Source organism: Macaca thibetana, chromosome 6 (genome assembly GCF_024542745.1).
Source record: "Macaca thibetana thibetana isolate TM-01 chromosome 6, ASM2454274v1, whole genome shotgun sequence".
Classification (NCBI taxonomy): domain Eukaryota; kingdom Metazoa; phylum Chordata; class Mammalia; order Primates; family Cercopithecidae; genus Macaca; species Macaca thibetana.
In genome coordinates this window covers 30,025,518-30,044,429 of record NC_065583.1, presented here as the reverse complement: position 1 = coordinate 30,044,429, position 18,912 = coordinate 30,025,518, and the positions used below count along the sequence as shown (strand labels likewise).

General features: G+C 46.3%; 1 protein-coding gene across 1 annotated transcript in view; it reads right to left on the bottom strand.

Moving 5' to 3' along the window:
- The window catches only part of FAT2 (FAT atypical cadherin 2), an 88,722-nt gene that overhangs the window by 56,910 nt on the left and 12,900 nt on the right, over positions 1–18,912 (bottom strand). The window contains exons 2-3 of the mRNA XM_050793611.1: positions 5,524–8,802; positions 2,916–3,230 (exon numbers count right to left, since the gene is read on the bottom strand). Of these exons, the coding sequence (XP_050649568.1) occupies positions 2,916–3,230; positions 5,524–8,782 (3,574 nt within the window). The 5' untranslated portion in view covers positions 8,783–8,802. The remainder of the gene's footprint in view (positions 1–2,915; positions 3,231–5,523; positions 8,803–18,912) is intronic.

Below are 18,912 nucleotides of genomic sequence, written 5' to 3'. Positions count from 1 at the left end.
GCTCTCCCAGACTGCTGCCTCTCAAAATCCTCCCACCCTCCAGCTCAGCATAACCACCCCTGTTCCATGAAGCCCTTGCAGATCTACCACCCAGAGCAGCTTCCTCCTTCTTCTGAGTGGCCAGGGCACTGTATCTACGCATATTTTACGATGTTACACCCTTTCAAACTGGTTCTATCGTGTTTATATCCAAATCTTCATGCTCCTGATGGACTGAATTGCTCAACACCTGAAATCGTGTTTTATTTGTCTTCATATAACTCCACGGCACATTGTTTAGAAGCCTTGTAAGGGCAGACACCTTTAAATATTTGCTGAGTGTGTGAATGAATCCTAAGTTTAACAAAAGATTGTGGATGCTGGCAGAGATTCATTCATCCATTTAGCAATTATGTGTTGAGCTCCTAATGTGTGACAGGTACAGAAGAAATTGTGGTGGGCACCAACAGTTAGGGTCCCTTTTCTGGGGGAACTCTGAAGTCTAGTGAAGGACACAGACTATTAATGGAATAATCACACAAGTGAATATAACGTCACAAAAGGAGTAGGTGGTGCTGGAAAGTGTGTTAGGGTATCAGGACAGCCTTCTCTAAGGTAAGAACAGCTGGGCTGGCATCTGAAAGAAGAGCGGGAGTTAACCAGACAAAAGGAGAGAAGAGTTGCCTGCTAGAGAGAATGGCACATGCAAAATTCTGTGTGGAGGGGCCCCGACGGAGGAAGGCCATGTGACTGGAACATGGGGAGGGGCAGCAGGAGAGGGGCAAGATGAGGCCAGAGAGGTCAGCAAGGACAGACCAGGCATGACTTTGTAGGACACAGCAGAATCTGACTTCCTTCCTTCCTTCCTTCCTTCCTTCCTTCCTTCCTTCCTTCCTTCCTTCCTTCCTTCCTTCCTTCCTTCCTTCCCTCCCTCCCTCCCTCCCTCCCTCCCTCCCTCCCTGTCTTTCTCTCTCTCTCTCTCTCTCTCTCTCTCTCTCTCTCTCTCTCTCTCTTTCTTTCTTTCTTTTCCGAGACAGGCTCTTGTTCTGTCACCCAGGCTGAAGACCAGTGATGTGATCATGCCTCACTGCAGCCTCAACCTCCCAGGCACAAGCCGTCTTGCTACTTCCGCCTCCTGAGTAGCTGGGACTTCAGGTGCACACCATCACACTAGGCTAATTTTTGTATGTTTTGTAGAGATGGGATTTCGCCATGTTGCCCAGGGAGCTCTTGAACACCTGGGCTCAAGCTATCCTCCTGCCTCGGCCTCCCCAAGTGCTGGGATCACAGGTGAGAGCCACTGTGTCTGGTTTACTGACTTTAAGGGCACAGGGAAGCCATGCAAGGCATCCAAGTAGGGAAGGGGGACAAAGTAATGATGGTGATGAGAAAGGTGGGCTGGGGGCGCATTGGTGATTTGTTCTACTTTTGAAAAAGTTCATGCGTATAAAGATTTCTTCCTTTCAACTGCAGGAAGGCTAAGAACATCTCTGCCCTCTAGGGCATTTTGCCAGACCTGCTGTCAGGGAACTGTTGATAGTAAACAGAGCAAGGATTTGGAAGAAGCTGAGAAGTTAATGCCTTAGGTGAGAGATCTCTTCCCACTCCTGAAGAGGGAGGGACAGGGAGGGACAGGGTGGGCCCAGGTAGAGAGCCAGCTTCAGCCTGTTTTCCAGGAGAAAAGCATCCTCCTCCTAGAACTACTCCATACCTTGAGGTCAAAGGTTAACAGGAAAGGTTGGCAACAAATGTTACCAGGCAAATAGGCACTTATATCTAACTCACCCTCCTGTCTGCTCCAGGACTCCCAGCCTCATCCTCCTCCTGGTTCCCTTTTGTCTTAAGAATAAAGGGACTGCCCGCCCGCATTCTTCCCTTCCTCCAATCTCACCAGGTTCCATCCTTCTCGAACAAGAGTAAATTGTTGGAGACGGAAAACAGGATGTTGGGTTCAGTGGGGAATATGTCAGCCTTCTCTACAATAGGATTGTTGTTCATCCCCCAAGAGGAAGATGCGGTTTTAAGAAGCGTCGGCAGCAGTGGGACCTAGCTCTCACACTGCAACACCAAGGAAAGCCAGGCAGGTGGTGTCAATGAGGGAGGCAGGCTGGGAATAACAGGGGATGGCAGGAACTGCAGGGACCAGAGCATCTGTGCCAGGTCTACAAAGAGAGCAGTTGTTGGCTCCAGGCCACTGTGGCCCAGTGGGACTATGAAGACAGTGTGGCCTGATCCTTCCATTTTTAAAGAACAACCAGAAATCTGGAATGTTTTGTGGAATTTTCTAATTTTATGTGTTGGCTGCAACTTAAAAAATAATTGTATAAAGCTTAAGCAAATCAAACAAAACACCTTTATGGGCAATGTCTGACTCATTGCTGCCAGCTGCCAATGTCTGGATTTCTCCCAACCATCCACCATCCTTGCCCCAGAAGGCTTTGGGCAGGTGCTCCCGAGATGGTTGACAACATAAGTGGATTCACATTGCCAACACTCTAGGCAGGGTTGAGATCAGTCTGAAACTAGGGTTAAGGGATTCAACCTGTGGCTCATGACTCAGGAGAGAGTCAGGTTGGGACCATTTGGAGGTCTGAACTAGTCTCAGGTTGACCAATGGGCAACCTGCTTAGTTTCCTTGGGCCCCAAGGAAAGAAACATGAAGACAGATCCTTTTCATTTTCACACAGAGATGGACTTTGTAGAACAGCATTGTCAAATGTTAGCACACATTTGAAATACATCAGAATCCCCTGCAAGTCTTGCGAAAACACGGATTGCTGGGCCTCACCCTCGAAATTTTGATTCAGTGGGTTTAGGGTGGGGCTGGAGAATTTGAATTTCCAAGTTCACAGTAATGCTGATGGCGCTGATTGGGGCCCACAATTTGAGAACCACTATTTTAGAGATCCCTGTTCAACCAGTTTTTGGATCCTTACCTGTAACAGGGTGAATAATAAAGAATCCCATGTGGTTCCCACTGGTGATGTTGAAGGTCAACTTCCCTTTGGAACTGGAGTCTGGGTCCCAGGCATCCAGTTGAAGCACAGAGGTGCCCACGGGAGCATCCTCCTGGATGGAGGGGTAGAACACAGCTTGGGACATCTGGGGTGGGTTGTCATTGGCATCCGTAACCTCAATGTAGACTTCCGTTACAGAAGAGAGAGGCACGGAACCCCTGTCCACTGCTAATACCGTCAACCAGTAGTAAGATGCAAATTCTCGGTCCAGGGGTGCCAGAGTCTGAATCATTCCTAGGGACAGTAAGTCAGCAAACCCAAAATACTTTAGAGCTCAAAATGGCTTTAGAAATCACCCTTACCCACCATTCCCCAAACTGTACTGTGGAAAGGATATTAATAAGTAGATTTCCTATGAAAAGAAGAAACTGCTTCTACCAATATAATGCGGGGGATGCTGAGTTGAACACAGGGGAATTAATATCCTTATTCTAGAACCTCTCAGAACATTCCTCTGCTAAAATGGGCCCATGCCTTTAGCATGTGAGCATATTTAGGGTTTTCAGAAGACAGTGGTAGTTTATCTACTTTCTCTTGACTACTTAAACCCAAGTTCCATTGATCTATTTCACATTCTGTAAGTGAGGTTTTCTTATAGTTGTCCTTAAATTCTTTCCTTCACACTTTATGTCCTGGTAGATAATCAATTTCAGGGTTAGGGATTTGATGAATAAATTGCCATTCCCTTCTCCATCATTTTCATGATTTTAAGGGGCTGAGCTTCATTTTTTTTTTTTTTTTTTTTTTTTTTTTTTTTTTTTTTTGAGACGGAGTCTCGCTCTGTCGCCCAGGCTGGAGTGCAGTGGCCGGATCTCAGCTCACTGCAAGCTCCGCCTCCCGGGTTCGGGCCATTCTCCTGTCTCAGCCTCCTGAGTAGCTGGGACTACAGGCGCCCGCCACCTTGCCCGGCTAGTTTTTTGTATTTTTTAGTAGAGACGGGGTTTCACCGTGTTAGCCAGGATGGTCTCGATCTCCTGACCTAGTGATCCGCCCGTCTCGGCCTCCCAAAGTGCTGGGATTACAGGCTTGAGCCACCGCGCCCGGCCTGAGCTTCATTTTTTAGTTCATTCCCTCCACAAATTGCTTACTATGGGCTAGCACTATTCTAGAAGTTGAGGGTCCAAGAATGAGCAAAAGAAGATTACACCCCAAGCTCTCATGGATCATGCTGTACTGGCAGGGTCTGTGTGAGAGGGCGTGGCCCATGCTTACAGCCATAGCATGACAGAGACGACCACTGGGGAAACTGAGGCTTAGAGAGGGAGCACGACTTGACCAAGATCATGTAGCAAGTATGTGGAAGAACTGGGTCTGGGATTGACTCTTAATCTAATGCTCTTTCTAATTACACAGCTTAATTAGATTAAGCTATTTTCTTTCAGTGGCTGGAGTTAAGAGACAAAGGTTGCTGAAAGCCAACATTGAGAACAAGTTATTACAACTTGGTTTTGGTGGAAATAAATCACCTACCAAATTGCAAACTCCTTGAGGGCAGCCATCTGCCTTTAGTCACCTTGGATCTCCTGCAGGTACCTATCTTAGGGCCTTACCAGTACTGGGCACTCAAAAAGTGCTGACTTACACATATTTTCCTTGAAACTTAAAAAAAGGAATGTGGTTGTGTCACATTTTTGGAGAGCAATTTGGAAATACTTGCTAACACAGAAAATGCACATTGTCCTCTGACCTAGAAACTTCGTTTTTAAGAATTTTTCGGCCAGGCATGGTGGCTCACACTAGCAATCCTAGCACTTTGGGAGGCCAAGATGGGTGGATCACCTGAGGTCAGGAGGTCGAGACCAGCCTGGCTGATATGGCGAAACCCCATCGCTACTAAAAATACAAAAGTTAGCCGAGCATGATGGTGGGTACCTGTAATTTTAGCTACTTTCAGGAGCCTAAGGCAGGAGAATCGCTTGAACTCGGGGGACAGAGATTGCAATGAGCTGAGATTACACCACTTTACTCCAGCCTGGGTGACAGAGCAAGACTCCGTCTCAAAAAAAGAAAAGTTTTTTTTCTGTAGAGACTGAGGTATATAAGTAAAAGTATATAAATAAGAATATTATGCCTATATGGTAGAATAATATGTGGCCAATTAAAACAAATGAACTGACAAATAAAATATGTTGATGTTATATGACATGAAAAAAGTAAATTTTAGAATAGTATCTATTATACTATATTTTCATAATAGTAAAATGAACAATATATGATATATAAGACACAAAGAAAGAAACTTTAGAAGATTATAGACCAAACTGTTAATAAAGATTATATCTGGGATGATGGAACATGGGGGAGCATTCATTTTAAAATTGTATATAAAAAATTTATAATCTGATGTATTAAGTTTATAAACAGAATATGTAATATATGTGCATATATGTGTATGTCTATATGCACATATATAGACATATATTTCCAGTAAAAACAAATTAAAAATAAAATACACAGGAATCTCTATTTTCTCCTTCAGCCCATCTACCCCAGGCCCTGGCACCCTATCCTACCCCACCCCCAGTACCTGTGTCTTGGTTGATGCTGAAGGCTGCGAGTCCAGTGCCAGCACGCAAGAAGTACTGGAGCTCCCCATCCAAGCCACTGTCATCGTCCTGGGCAGCCACTACCATCACCTGAGTTCCCGAGGGGCTGTTCTCCTGCACCTGGCCCTGGTACACGAAGGAGGCAAAGTGTGGAGGGTGGAGATTCTCATTCACGTCCAGGACGATCACCTCCACATGGCAGAGGGTCCTGCGGGCCAGGGGCCTCCCACTGTCACTGGCCCACAGGCTCAGATTGTACCCAGCTCGCCTCTCAAAGTCCAGCTCTCTCTCCAGAATGAGCGCCCCTGTCATCAGGTCCACCCGGAAGGTCCCATGGGCGCCATCCATCAGAACATATCGCACTTCACCTGCGGGGCCCAGGTCAGGATCAGAGGCATCCAGAAATGTCAAGACAGTCCCGGGGGGCAGGTCCTCTGGGACCTTCAGCCTGTTGCGTTCTGTGATGCACTGGGGAGAGTTGTCATTGACATCCTCCAATGTGATTATCAGGTCAGTGACAGAGAAGAGCTGGTGGCCCTTGCTGGGCTGATCCCTGGCCTCCACCTTGAGTATGTACCGAGGCTCTGATTCGCGGTCCAGGTGTCCTGTAACAACCAGTTCCCCAGTGAGAGGGTGGAGGGAGAACTTCTCTGTGGGGCTTAGCAGGGTGTAGCGAACCCTGCCATTGTCTTCTGAGTCAGCATCTTTGGTTGTCAGCTCTGCAATTGTGGTTCCAACTTCTGTGTCCTCCGAGATGGTTAACTGGTACCCACCAGGAGGAAACCTGGGTGCGTTGTCATTCCAGTCTTTCACATTCACTGTCAGCAGCTTCCAGGAGGACTTCTGGGGAGTGCCCAGGTCATATACTGTTACATTGAGGATGTAGAAATTGGTGGCTTCATAGTCCAAGGGAGCAGCTACAGTGAGCAGCCCTGTCTCCAGCTCTATGTCAAAGCAGCCCTCCTCATTGCCATCTGCAATCACATAGACCAGTTTGCCATTAAAACCAGCATCAGGGTCAGTGGCTGCTAGGCGGGCCAAGGGGGTGTTGATAGGGACACTCTCAAGGACATCAATGGATTGGGGGAAGTGGTCCTCAAACTGGGGGGTGTAATGATTAATCTGATATGTGCTTAAAGAAGTGAATTCCTCATCACTGGACTCCTGGTTCTGAAGCCCAATAGAGTGGAGGATAGTCTTTGTGAACTGTGTCAATACTCCTGTTTTATCACATGTTACAGGAACTTCAAAATGAGGGTCCTTCACCACAGTAATATTCAAAGTTGTGGGTGAGGCATAGTTTTTGCCATCTGAGGCTGTAATTTTCAGGGAATAACTGGTGGGTTGACCAGCAGTAAGATTGATAAAAGAGCGCTTGAGGGATATCACTCCGGAGAAATGATTTAGATCAAAATACTCTAATTCATTGCCTGATATAATCTCGTATTTTAGGTTCTGAAGCTCATCCACATCTATGGCTGACATAGTCACTATTGATTTCCCTACTGGCCAGTCTTGGTGGATAGACCCTGTGCAGTTGACTTCTTCAAACATGGGCTGGTTGTCATTCAAGTTCCTGAGCTGAAGAAAAATGGACACTTCCTTCTCCCGGCGAAAGGGGGATCCCCAGTCTGATGCTCTTACCCGGAAGGTATAAATTCTCTTCATGAGTTCATAGTCTGTGGGTTTGGAGGTGGAGATGATCCCCAGGTAAGGGTCAATAGAAAACGGCAAAGCTTTTGGTCCAGCAATGGAATAGGTGACATATCCATTCTCCCCGTGATCCCGGTCAGTGGCAGTCACAGCCAAAACACTGGTGCCTGGAGGGATGTTCTCATCCAAGGTGCCATCATAGGAAGACCTGTTGAAGATGGGGGCATGGTTGTTGCAGTCCACAATGTCAATGACAACCATGGTGGAGACCTGGCCCGGTGAGGTTCTGATGTGTAGCTGATAGTGGGCTCTGTCGTGGAAGTCCATGAGCTTCGTGGTGGTGATCAACCCAGTTCGAGCATTAAGTTTAAATCCTACATTCTCTGAAGATGGCTTTAGAACATACTGCAGGTTGGGGAAGGCTGGGGTGACTCTCACCATCACTACCCGACTGCCAGGAGGGGAAAACTCACTAAGTTGCACTCTGTAAACAGCCTTCTCGAATTTGAGGGAAGCCAATTTGGAAGGTGGTAGGTGAAAGCCCCTGATCTGGGAATAAAAATAAGGGCCACTCCCACTCCTGGCCTGGAGGCTGAGGTTGAACCCATGAAGGTACTCCATCCAGTTGATGTCTTTGACAGACACCAAACTGAACTCATTGCTCCGGGCATAAGACTTGATGGCTTTGAAGTGCTTTCCAGGGTCACCACCAACAACTTCCACTGACTCCACTTCAGCTCCTGAGCTATTTGCATCGACCAGTACAGTGGCATAGGTGGTACCATCATTGCTGTCTGGTGGAGTCACCACCACCGAAGCAATGGCTGGGGGCTTCCTGAGGGCAGGCTCCACATGAACGACAAGTGCAGCCAGGCTGCCAAACCCATCGCCCTCAGAGATTTTCCGCATGCGGTCCACAGCTAGCACCTGGAGCTCATGCTTCCCTCGCCAGGTGACGTTAAGCTTCCCAGCCACAGTGACCACACCGCTGGTGGGATGGATGGCAAACATCTCTGACCTTGTGTTAAAGGCATAATAGAACTCAGCATTCTGGCCTAGATCAGCATCTGTGGCAGTCACCTTGCAGATGGGGCTCTTCAAGGGCATGTCCTCAGAGATGGTGACTCTGTATGAAGGTGGAGAGAAGAGAGGCTTCAGGTCATTCTGGTCCAGGATGTGGACCACCACGCGGGTCAAAGCTTCCAACTCCAAGGTCTTCTCTGTGGCTTGGATGATGAGGGTGTAGCTGTCTCGCACCTCTCTGTTCAGAAGAGCTGTGTTGCTGCTCTTTGTCCTTATTCTTAGGAAGCAGAAGTTGCCCACCACATACTCCTCAGTTTTAAATGCATTGGCCACATCTCCAGAGATGATCCGGTACCTCACTGCCCACTGTGGCTCTGCGAGGTAGATGCCCATTTTCTCGAAGCTCTCCACATAGGTCTTGGGAGAAGAGTTTTCATAGATGGTGGCATTGTAATAGGAGTGTGTGAAGTGCCAAGCAGAGGAGGAGAGAATCCCTTCTAGAGGCTTCTCACAGGTCGCACAATGGAGCAAGAATATGGCAAAACCCAGCAGGGCAATAGTCATGGTGGAAAACTCCCGAAACCCTGGGCAGAAAATAAAAGACAGGGTGCAAGTTAGGGAAAAAAAATGGTTTCTACTGCTATGGTTCTTAACTGGAGGTGATTTTGACCCTCAAGGGACACTTGGCAATGTCTGAAGATACTTTTGGCCGTCCCATCTTGGGCGCAGTGGTGCTAATGGCATCTGGCAGGTAGAGGCCAGGGATACTGCTAAACATCCCACAATGCATAGGACGGTACCTTTGTATTAGTCAGTTCTCACACTGAGAATACAGACATACCCGAGACTGGGTAATTTATAAAGGAATGAGGTTTAATGGACTCACAATTCCACATGACTGGGGAGACCCCACAATCATGGCAGAAGGCAAAGGAAAAGCAAAGGCATATCTTACATGGCAGCAGGCAAGAGAGCGTGGGCAGGGGAACTCCCCTTTATAAAACCATCAGCTCTCATGAGACTTATTCACTATTACAAGAACAGCATGGGAAAAATACATCCCCATGATTCAATTACCTCCCACTGGATCCCTCCCGTGATACTGGGGGATTATGGGAACTACAATTCAAGATGAGATTTGGGTGGGAACACAGCCAAACCGTATCAGCCCTGCAACAGAATTATCCAGCCCCAATGTCAGTAGTGCCATGGTTGAGAAACCCCGTGGCTGAAGAATAGCAGACTAGTTCAAAATGCTCTCTCAAAGGCACTCAGCAGCTAGAACGCAGTCCTGAACTCTTACTCTTTTTCCCAAAAACTTTCTGTGACTCCTTGGGTGATGGTGAGATAGTCCCAACTCTTAGCCAGGAACCAAGTTTAGCAATCTGGTTCTAAACTACTCTTCTCTCTCTCCTTCCTACAAGGCCTTTCCATTAGGGCTGAGCTCTAGCCAAACTGAGCTGTTTCCGCACATGCAGAGGCTGCAGGAAAGCAAAGTGACCAAGATCCCAGGCCTGGTGTCTGGCTTCCTGGCTCTCAGCCCTGCCTCAGTCATTTGCTAGGTAGGTGACTTTTAGAGCAAGTTATTTAACCTCGATGAACCTTCATTTCACCTTCTGTAGAATAAGGATCAAAAAATTATCAGTCTCACAGGATTGTTGTGAAAATTTAGTGAAATAATAAAGGTAAATGACTTATCAGAGTGACTGGTTTATCGTCAGTTCTAACTTAATATCAGCCATTATTGATAATAGGAAACTAAGGTTCATAAAAGGAAGGGAGCTGCCCAGGGCCTTATAGCTAGTGGGAACTCCTTGCACAGACCAGGGTTGCCTCCCTGCCCCAGTCCTATTTATACCTGTTTCACCACATGTCCCTTATAGACAGGGCATGACTCGGACTCATCTTGTAACCTGGAACATGAAAACTCTCGGGCTCCTGGAATGTCTGAGTTGAAATGAACGTTAGAGATGATGGGGTTCTATCCCTGCTTTTCATCCTAGATGAGCATAGATGGGGAAATAGAGCCCCAAAGTCGAAATCAGTCAAGCTCCAAGTCACACAGTGTGTGACCAGGTAAGAACTAGTCCCTGGGAGTTAGTTCTTGTTGAACTAATCATGAATAAATGCTTTGCCTGTCTTAGACCCTTGTTGTTTCCCACAGAGCCCATCCCTGAACTCCAGCCTGGGTGAAAATGTGAGACTCACCAGGGCCAAGGATGCGGCAAGGGGCAGGTAGGAGCGGGGCAGAGTTTGGCAGGGCCATGTGTAGGACTGGTGCACCAGGCTGATGCCTGGCTTGCCCCTGGGAGCCTTGATTCCTAGGAGCTTCGTGGCTGCCAGCCAGATGTGCTGAAGCATTCTTGGATAAAACTGGCCAGACTTGATTTTCCAGTTGCCTTGCTCTTCAAAGCCAAGGAAGAGTTAAACTTCCAAGGCAAAGGGGGAAGGAGAGGCTTGGAGCCGAGCCTTCCCAGAGTCCTGTGTGAACTGGGCACAGGGTTCCCCAAGATCCTGCTGACAGCATCCCGAGATAAGAGGCAGGAATAGAAAAGTCTGCCTAACTCGGAGTCTGAAGGCCTGTGACAGAAAATAATTTCAATATGTCCCACCCTTCCAGCTTCCCTACCACCTGCCTCCCGACTCTTGAGATTCTGTTGGTGGTGCCCTAAGCCCAGGCACCTCAGAAAAGAGAGGGCAGGAAGGAGGCAGACTCTTCACTCGAGGTCTGAAAGCTAGTGGCAGAAAGAGCTGTTGTACATTCCCCACCCCGCCTGCCCCCGACTGTCCCTCCATGCTTAGGGCTGCAGCCCATAGTGGCGCCAGCCCCAGGCAAAAGCCACACTCACCCTACCCCTGACCCAGCCCCCACAAACGGAAGGGGACCCCTGAGTCATTCGGCCTCCAACCCCTGCAGGATGGCATTGCTTTTAAAGTTGAAACCCCGAGGGAAAATGAGTCCTCACCCCAGGCCCAGGTCCACTGGCTCCACAGCTCTGCGAACCCAGGGTGTACGCAGCCTCCCAGCCCTGCCTGCCCTGCTGTATGGAGAGCTTCCTGTTCCCCAGGTCAGTACCCGTGTTGGGCAGGTCCCAGCAAGATACTCTGCTCGGTGGCTGCACAGGCGCCTTGCAGCGCAGGCGCCGTTAAGATGAGCTGGAGGGAAGGGGAAGGGGAGGGGTCTCCCTGGAGGAGGATAAAATGCAGAGAGAATGCACCCTGGGATGGCGGCTTGGTGCCCATGGCCTGCCCAGGCTGTAGGACCTGCACACCTGGGGAGTAGTTTGCTGAGGGAGGGAACAGTGTCTGCACAGCTGTTTCCTGGCCTCAGGTCCAGATGAGTGAACAGGCTCGCAGGGCTCCTTGTACTACCTTCCTAGTTCACGACACCCAGGGACCACTATTTTAAAACATCTTGTGTAAACATACATCAATTCATCTTACTTACCTGCTTAACATTTTCCTGTGGCTTTCCATAACACTTAGATTAAAACAGAAGCTCCTTGGCCCATGTTATTTCTCCAGTTCACAAGCTGCAGCCACACAAAACTGGGACCTGCCTCGGCGCCTTTGCACTTCCTGCCTCCCTTAAGATTCTCACATGAATAGTTCCTTCTTGTCAACCAGTTTTCACTTAAATATCACCTCCTGAGCCCCTGTTTGGAGTAACCTTCCTGCCAACTCCCTCTTTATCACTTTGCCCTATTTTCTTCATGACACCTATCACTACCCAATATTTTCTTGTTTACTTGTTTAATGACTGTCTTCCCACTTGACACTGGACTCCATGAAGAGAGGAGTTTTGTGTATCTTATTCACAGATGAATCCCCTAGTGCCTAGAACGGTGCCTGGCATAGAACAAGGCTCAATCAATACTAGTTGAAAAATGGAAGAATCTGGACTCAGGAAATGCCATGACAGAATGAACGCTGGAAGAGCCCTTCATGATCATTCCTTCCTTTTGGAAGCTGGAAAGTAAAGTCCCAAAGAAAGAAAGAGACTTGCCCAAAGTCACAGGGTGAGAATTAGAGCCAGGTTCTTTCCTCCCGACCGTGCTTCCGGAAAGAGCTGTGGTCACTTATGAATCTGACTGTTTGAGTTCAAGTCATAGCTCTACTACCTGCTACCTGTTTAACCTTAGTAAGTTACTCAGTGTCCCTGAATCTCAGCTTTTTCATCTGTGAGACAGGGCTATTAAGAGGACTGCATTCATATTCATAGGGCTTTATGGAGACTACATAAGATCATGCACATTAATGTACTCAGCACAGTGCCTGGTATGTAGACAAAACTCAGGACATATTCGTTATTAGATTTTAATGCCACGGCAGAATCAAAGCCTGGGCTGGGTTGAGGGCGGGGTCCGCTGAAGCCTCTGGAGAAGGTCCAGCCTGTGCCCCAACGCAGCAGGAAGCCACTGGTCTCTGGTCGAGTCTAAGCTTGCTGGCCTAGCCACAGACTGTTCTGGGAAGCTGCGAGCAGGCGCTTGTCTGGGGTGGGGCCTCATGTTCCTTGGCTCCTCAGGCCCAGAAAGAGACCTGCATCTGAGTGAATATGCACATTTACAAGACGGCACACATGCATACTTAGTAGTCAATTTTTTGAATAATTGTGTGGGTACATTAGTTCTGTGTCTACCTGGCCATGAATGGACCCTTTTAGGATACATGTATGAACCAACTTTGCCTCCATGTAACTCCCAGCCCCCTTTCAAAGATGTGGAAGGCGGGAAAAGGTGGCTAACAACACACAGACTCTGGCTATGTGACCTTGGGCAAATGGCTTGCCTTTTCTGATCCTTAGTTTCCCTGCTTCCTGAGATCATTTTGAGAATGAAAGTGAGTTAATGCACATAAGTGCTGAGCACAATACATGATACAGTTTTCAACAAATATTACCCAGTAATACTACTTTTTAGCACCTGGCTTATACTATTAACAGTTGAGTTTGTGGATAATAAAAACTTTCAGGCCAGGTGCAGTGGCTCATGCCTGTGATCTCAGGATTTTGGGAGGCCATGAGGTCAGGAGATCAAGACTATCCTGGCCAACATGGTGAAACTCCGTCTCTATTAAAAAGACAAAAATTAGCCAGGCATGGTGGCACGTGCCTATAATCCCAGCTTCTCGGGAGGCTGAGGCAGTAGAATCGCTTAAACCAGGGAGTTGGAGGTTGCAGTGAGCCAAGATCGCGCCACTGCACTCCAGCCTGGTGATAGAGCAGGACTCCATCTCAAACAAAACAAAACAAAGCAAAAAACACTTTCAGACAAATTATTCCGTCATCCCTGATCTATGCTTGTGCAGGCTGATTTTCTGCAACTTAGCGCTGTAGGGCTTTAAAGAGGTTGTGATTCAGTTCACCCTGTGTTTCAGCTCTCTACTCCAGCTTCTCAGGATCTTGATTCCGACATTCAGAAACCTGATAGTGGTAACATCCATGTCTTTATCCAACTCATGGATAAAAGTTTGAACGTGGAGAGCTCCTCCTCACTGGGGGAATCCAAGCAGAATCTGGGCGGCCACCTGAGGAGCATATTCTCCTGTAGGAGGGTATTTGTCCTTGGGGGAGATAAGAAGCATTCTGACGGCCCTTCCAACTCATACAGGCATGGTTCTTTGGCCTGTGCACACCTATGGTCTCTATCAGACCCTAAACGAGCCCTGCAAAGGCAGTGAAGGGATTTCCTCTGGTTGTGGATCAGGGTTATACACCTGCCAATGCTTGTTTGAGAGTCAGTGTAATAAACTGATCCCCCCTGACCTGGGTTCTGGGAGGCTGAGACCTAAAGTCACTCATTCTCTGTCTGTTCTTGGTCAAGCAAGTCACCTAAGCCATGTGGACCTTTTTCCTCATCTGTAAATAATGTGTGTGCATATAGAGGGAAGGGCTGTAATGGATTGGTGATTCCAAACCCCTCTAATTGTCCTACCGTCTGCCCCACGTGTTCAGTGCTAAGACTGGCTCTTGTGACTCTCAAGAAAGAATCCTAAATATATTCTATTTATGAAAAACCTTAAGGAGGTGAGAGAAATAAATTAAGAGGGACTGTGCTTTGAACCAGAATAAAAACTGTAAATGAAAGAATGGTGACATTCGAGGTTCCTGCGAGTCAAGTCTTAGCCACTGAAATAATTTCTCTCCTTGGTAGTAGGGAGTCATTGACGGTTTTTGAGAAGAAGCAGGACCAGGACAGGGCTACATCATTGGGATGAGTAATCTGACATTAGACCAAAAAAGGGATTTTCCCGTTCAAGACTCCCACTCTGGTATGGACAGGGCTTGAACACCAGCTTTGTTGGTTTAAGACAACTGGAGTTCACTGAGGGTAGAGAGGCTTAGTTTACTTTCAAGAAACTTGTATGAACATGTGAGTCATTTGTTAGTTAGTAGGCAGCCACTGTTGAATTCTCATGTAACAAAACAAAGAACTGGATGTGGCCAGGAGTGGAGTCAGTGGTTGGAGCCATTGATGGGTCCTGTGACTTGAGAATGCCACAGAATCTCTCCTGGGCCTCAATTTGCCTGTCTGTAAAATGGAGATAATGATAGCTACTCCTACCTACTTCCCAGGACTACATGGAAAACAGAAAATTTGACAGGTGAAAGCACAGGGAGGAAAAATGCAGAGTAACACCTTATTAGAACAAATAATGGCTCAGTAAATGGCAGTCTGAAGGTCAGCTGGCAGACAGGCCATCTTAGAGGGGTTGACTGTAAAAGCCAGACCTGTCCTAGTCTGGAATTAGAAATGGCTAAAAAGAAAATCCTTATCTAAAACATGGATGAAAGAGAGCTGGGACATGGGGTCCCATTATTTATTAGTATTCTTTTTATTATTGATGACAAAAATTATTCTGTCTTACATCTGTATGATAATCTATAAGTTTTCAAGTAAGCATTTGCATGCGTTATCTCACTTGGTCTTTGGGTAGAGTATGCAGTACTTGACAGAATTAAAAGCTAAGAAAGTGGGCTCTGATATCAGACAGACCTGGTTTCAAATCCCAGCTCTCTGTTTATCAGCTGTGTGGCCCTGAGTGGTCATTTAACCTTGCTGATTTCAGTCAAAGGGAGATGATCATGGTACTTAGCTCGTGGAGTTCTTGAGAAGGCTGAATGAGTTAAAGTACGGCAAATACCTAGCACTGGAACACACTCAGTACCAGTTAGTGATGTACCATCATCATCTGTACTATGACATTCATTACTCTGAATCTGTAATTGTGAAATTGAGGCTTGGATAATTTGAAGACTGTGCCCAGGTTCACTCATCTAGTAGGTGATGGATGCAAGCACCGGCACAGAATAGGAATCCACATTCTAAGAAGAGAGACATCCCAGAGGCCTGGAGTAGCTGGGGCTCACTCTAGAGCTGCGCTTTCCAGCAGAACTTTCTGCAGTGGTGAAGTGTTCTGTCTCTGTGCTGTCCAGGGTGGGAGCCACGAGCCATGCGTGGCTGGCTATTGAGCACTTGAAATGCAGCTAGTACAATTGAGGAGTTGAGTTTTTCGTTTTATCTTATTTTAATTAATTTAAATTTTAAAAGCCACACGTGACTTGTGTCTACCACATTGGACAGCCCAGCTCTAGAGAACATGGCATAGGAACCACAGGATTCATGAGATTCAGAGAAGAATGCTGGGTCCACTCATCTATAAGGCACAGTGGGCACACCCAGGACCCAGGACTACACATACTATTAAAGCAGAATGAAAAGGGAGAATCTCTTAAGAAAAATTGAGATCTTAATATGTGGGCTAGAAAGATATGGAAGGGAAAAAGCTAAAATTCATAAATATACTTAGCAGTATGGTGTAGGAACAAGGGGGTATTTTTAAAATGGTTAGCTTTTGGAATGACTATGCCCCCAAATTATGTCTTAGAGGAGGATGGGAATGATCTGAGGGAGCAAACTGGGAGATATTATCTGGAACAGTGGGCCTCAACTATTAGCGCATATTAGAATTACCAGGAGAACATTTAAAAACATTTCACTCACCCCTAGTTTAAATCAATTAAGTTATACTATAGGTTTTTGGGGTTTTTAAGCATCTTTTCAGGAATGAGGACTACTGTAGAAAGTTACTATAGTTAATAAATTATTGAGAATTTCCTTTTAAATTTGAAAATGGAATCAATAATAAATGTTTTAGTTTATTTTAAATACAAAAGAAAGAAAAACTTTTAGGTTGAAGAGTTTGGATATATAATAACACAGGTATGTCTCACTTAACAATGGGAATACATTCTGAGAAATGTGTCACTATTTGAACCAGAATAAAAACTGTAAGTGAAAGAATAGTGACATTCTAGGTACCTGCTAGTCAAGTCTTAGCTACTAAAATAATTTCTTTCCTTAGTAGTAGGGAGTCTTTCATGGTTTTCGAGAAGTTTGCACAAGTTTGTCATTGTGCAAACATCATGGAGTGCACTTACACAAACCTAGATAGTGAAGCTTAGTATACACCTAGGCTATGTGGTACAGCCTATTGCTCCTAGGATGCAAACTTATACAGCTCCTACTGTACTGAATAGTGTAGGTGATTGTAACACGATGGTAAGTATTTGTGTAACTGAACATAGAAAAGGTACAGGAAAAGTATGGCATTAAAATTTTATGAGACCACTCTCACATATGCAGTCCCACACTGACCAAAATGTCATGATGTGGTACATGACTATATATGCATCTTTATACCAATGCTGTCATAGAACATCATTTTTAATTTATGACTACATAATTATAATTTATCATTGTTTCATGGAAGAAGGGGCCCACAAAGACTAAGATGCTTAGAGGCTCAAAAGTCATAGTATGACCCTGGAGAAATGACTATTTGAAGGAAGAAAAGGGCTTCCAGTGGCCTGGGCTTTGGGGAAGAAAAGGAACAAAGTGGGGGACGTGAAGAAAGTGTTTTATTATTGAGCTTCCTCTGCCAAAGTCATTCATTCATTCATTCAGTCAGTCAGTCAGTCATTTAACACTCACTGAGGGCCTGCCCTGTGCCAGGCATCTAGAGCAGCGAACAAGAGAGATGAGGTTTCTGCTCTTGTGGAGACTGTATTCTAGTAGCAGAGAGAGACAATAAACAAGAAAATATTGACTGTGCCAAGTGATGAAAAGCAATATAAAGAAACATCATGTGGGGCAAGAGGTACAGCACGGAGGGGAGATGCTGTTTTTTAAAGGGGAGTCAGGGAAGTCCCATATGACACGGTGACATTTGGGCAGGGAGCTGAACAGAGTGAGGAAGAGAGCCACAGAGCTGTCTTGAGGAAGAGAGTTCCAGACAGAACAGGCAACGCAAAGGCCCTGAGATGGCAGCAAGGAAAACGCCGCTGCGGGTTTCTGAGAGTGCAGATCCTGATACTCAATGAGGCCCAGAGAGAGGAAGAGGCGTGTCTGGGGTCTCTTCCTCTTAGGATTGTTTATACGGATCTATGAGCTTTGCATTTGCCGCTGAAAAATCCCTAAGCCAGAGGGAACCTCAGAACTGGAGGGCCTGGGGTGGCAGGGAGAGAAGGGAAGAATCCTGAGGGATCAACAACTCTAGCCCCACTTCTTCTGGGGCTCTCTGGTAGGAGGAGTTTGTTAGATGAAAACCATTAAAATCCATGAAAAGGGAAAGGTGAAAAAAAAAAAAAAAAAAAGATCAAAGCCAACTCCAGCTTAGCAGAACACGGCCTGGTATTTATTCATTAGAAACTAAACACAGAACAGACTCTCCAGGAGGACTAGAAAGCGGCTTTCAGATGGAGAAGAGAACAAAATGCAAAGGCCAGAATGTACCTGCTGAATGGGTCTCGTTTTGTGGGGTGCTTACTCTCCTGTGCTTCTTGCCACTTTGATCCAGTGGAATCCTTTGCGAAAGGATGAGTTTTCAAACACAGACCTCAAGTCCCAACTGAGGCGACCTTGGATAACTTGATCTCTGAGCCTCTGTTTTTCTTCACCTTTGAAAGAGAGTTACTTAAAGCCACAATTAGATTGTGTTAGGATGACTATTCTCGAAAAGACAAGAGATAACAGCTGTTGAAGAGAATGTGGTGAAAAGGGAACCGTCAGACACTGTCGGTGGAAATGCAAATTAGTACAGCCATTACGGAAAACAGTATGGAGGTTCCCCAAAAAATAAAAAATAGAACTACCATATGCTCCAGCAATCCCACCACTGGGTATACATCCAAAGGAAACGAAATCAGTATGTCAAAGAGATACCTGCAGGCCCGTGTTTACTGCATTATTCGCAATAGCCAAGATACGGAATTACCCTAAATGTCCATCAGCAGATGAATGAATAAAGAAAATATGGCCTATATACACAAGAGAATATCATTCAGCCTTAAAAGGTGGGTAAATTTTGTCAGTTGTGACAGCATGTATGAACCTGGAGGACATTATGTTAAGTGAAATAAGCCAAATACATAAGGACAAATACTGCAAATACTTTTTTATTTTTATTTTTTTATTTTTTATTTTTTATTTTTTTTTGAGATGGAGTCTCACTCTGTCGCCCAGGCTGGAGTGCAGTGGCCAGATCTCAGCTCACTGCAAGCTCTGCCTCCCGGGTTCCCGCCATTCTCCTGCCTCAGCCTCCCGAGTAGCTGGGACCACAGGCGCCGCCACCTCTCCCGGCTAATTTTTTGTGTTTTTAGTAGAGACGGGGTTTCGCCGTGTTAGCCAGGATGG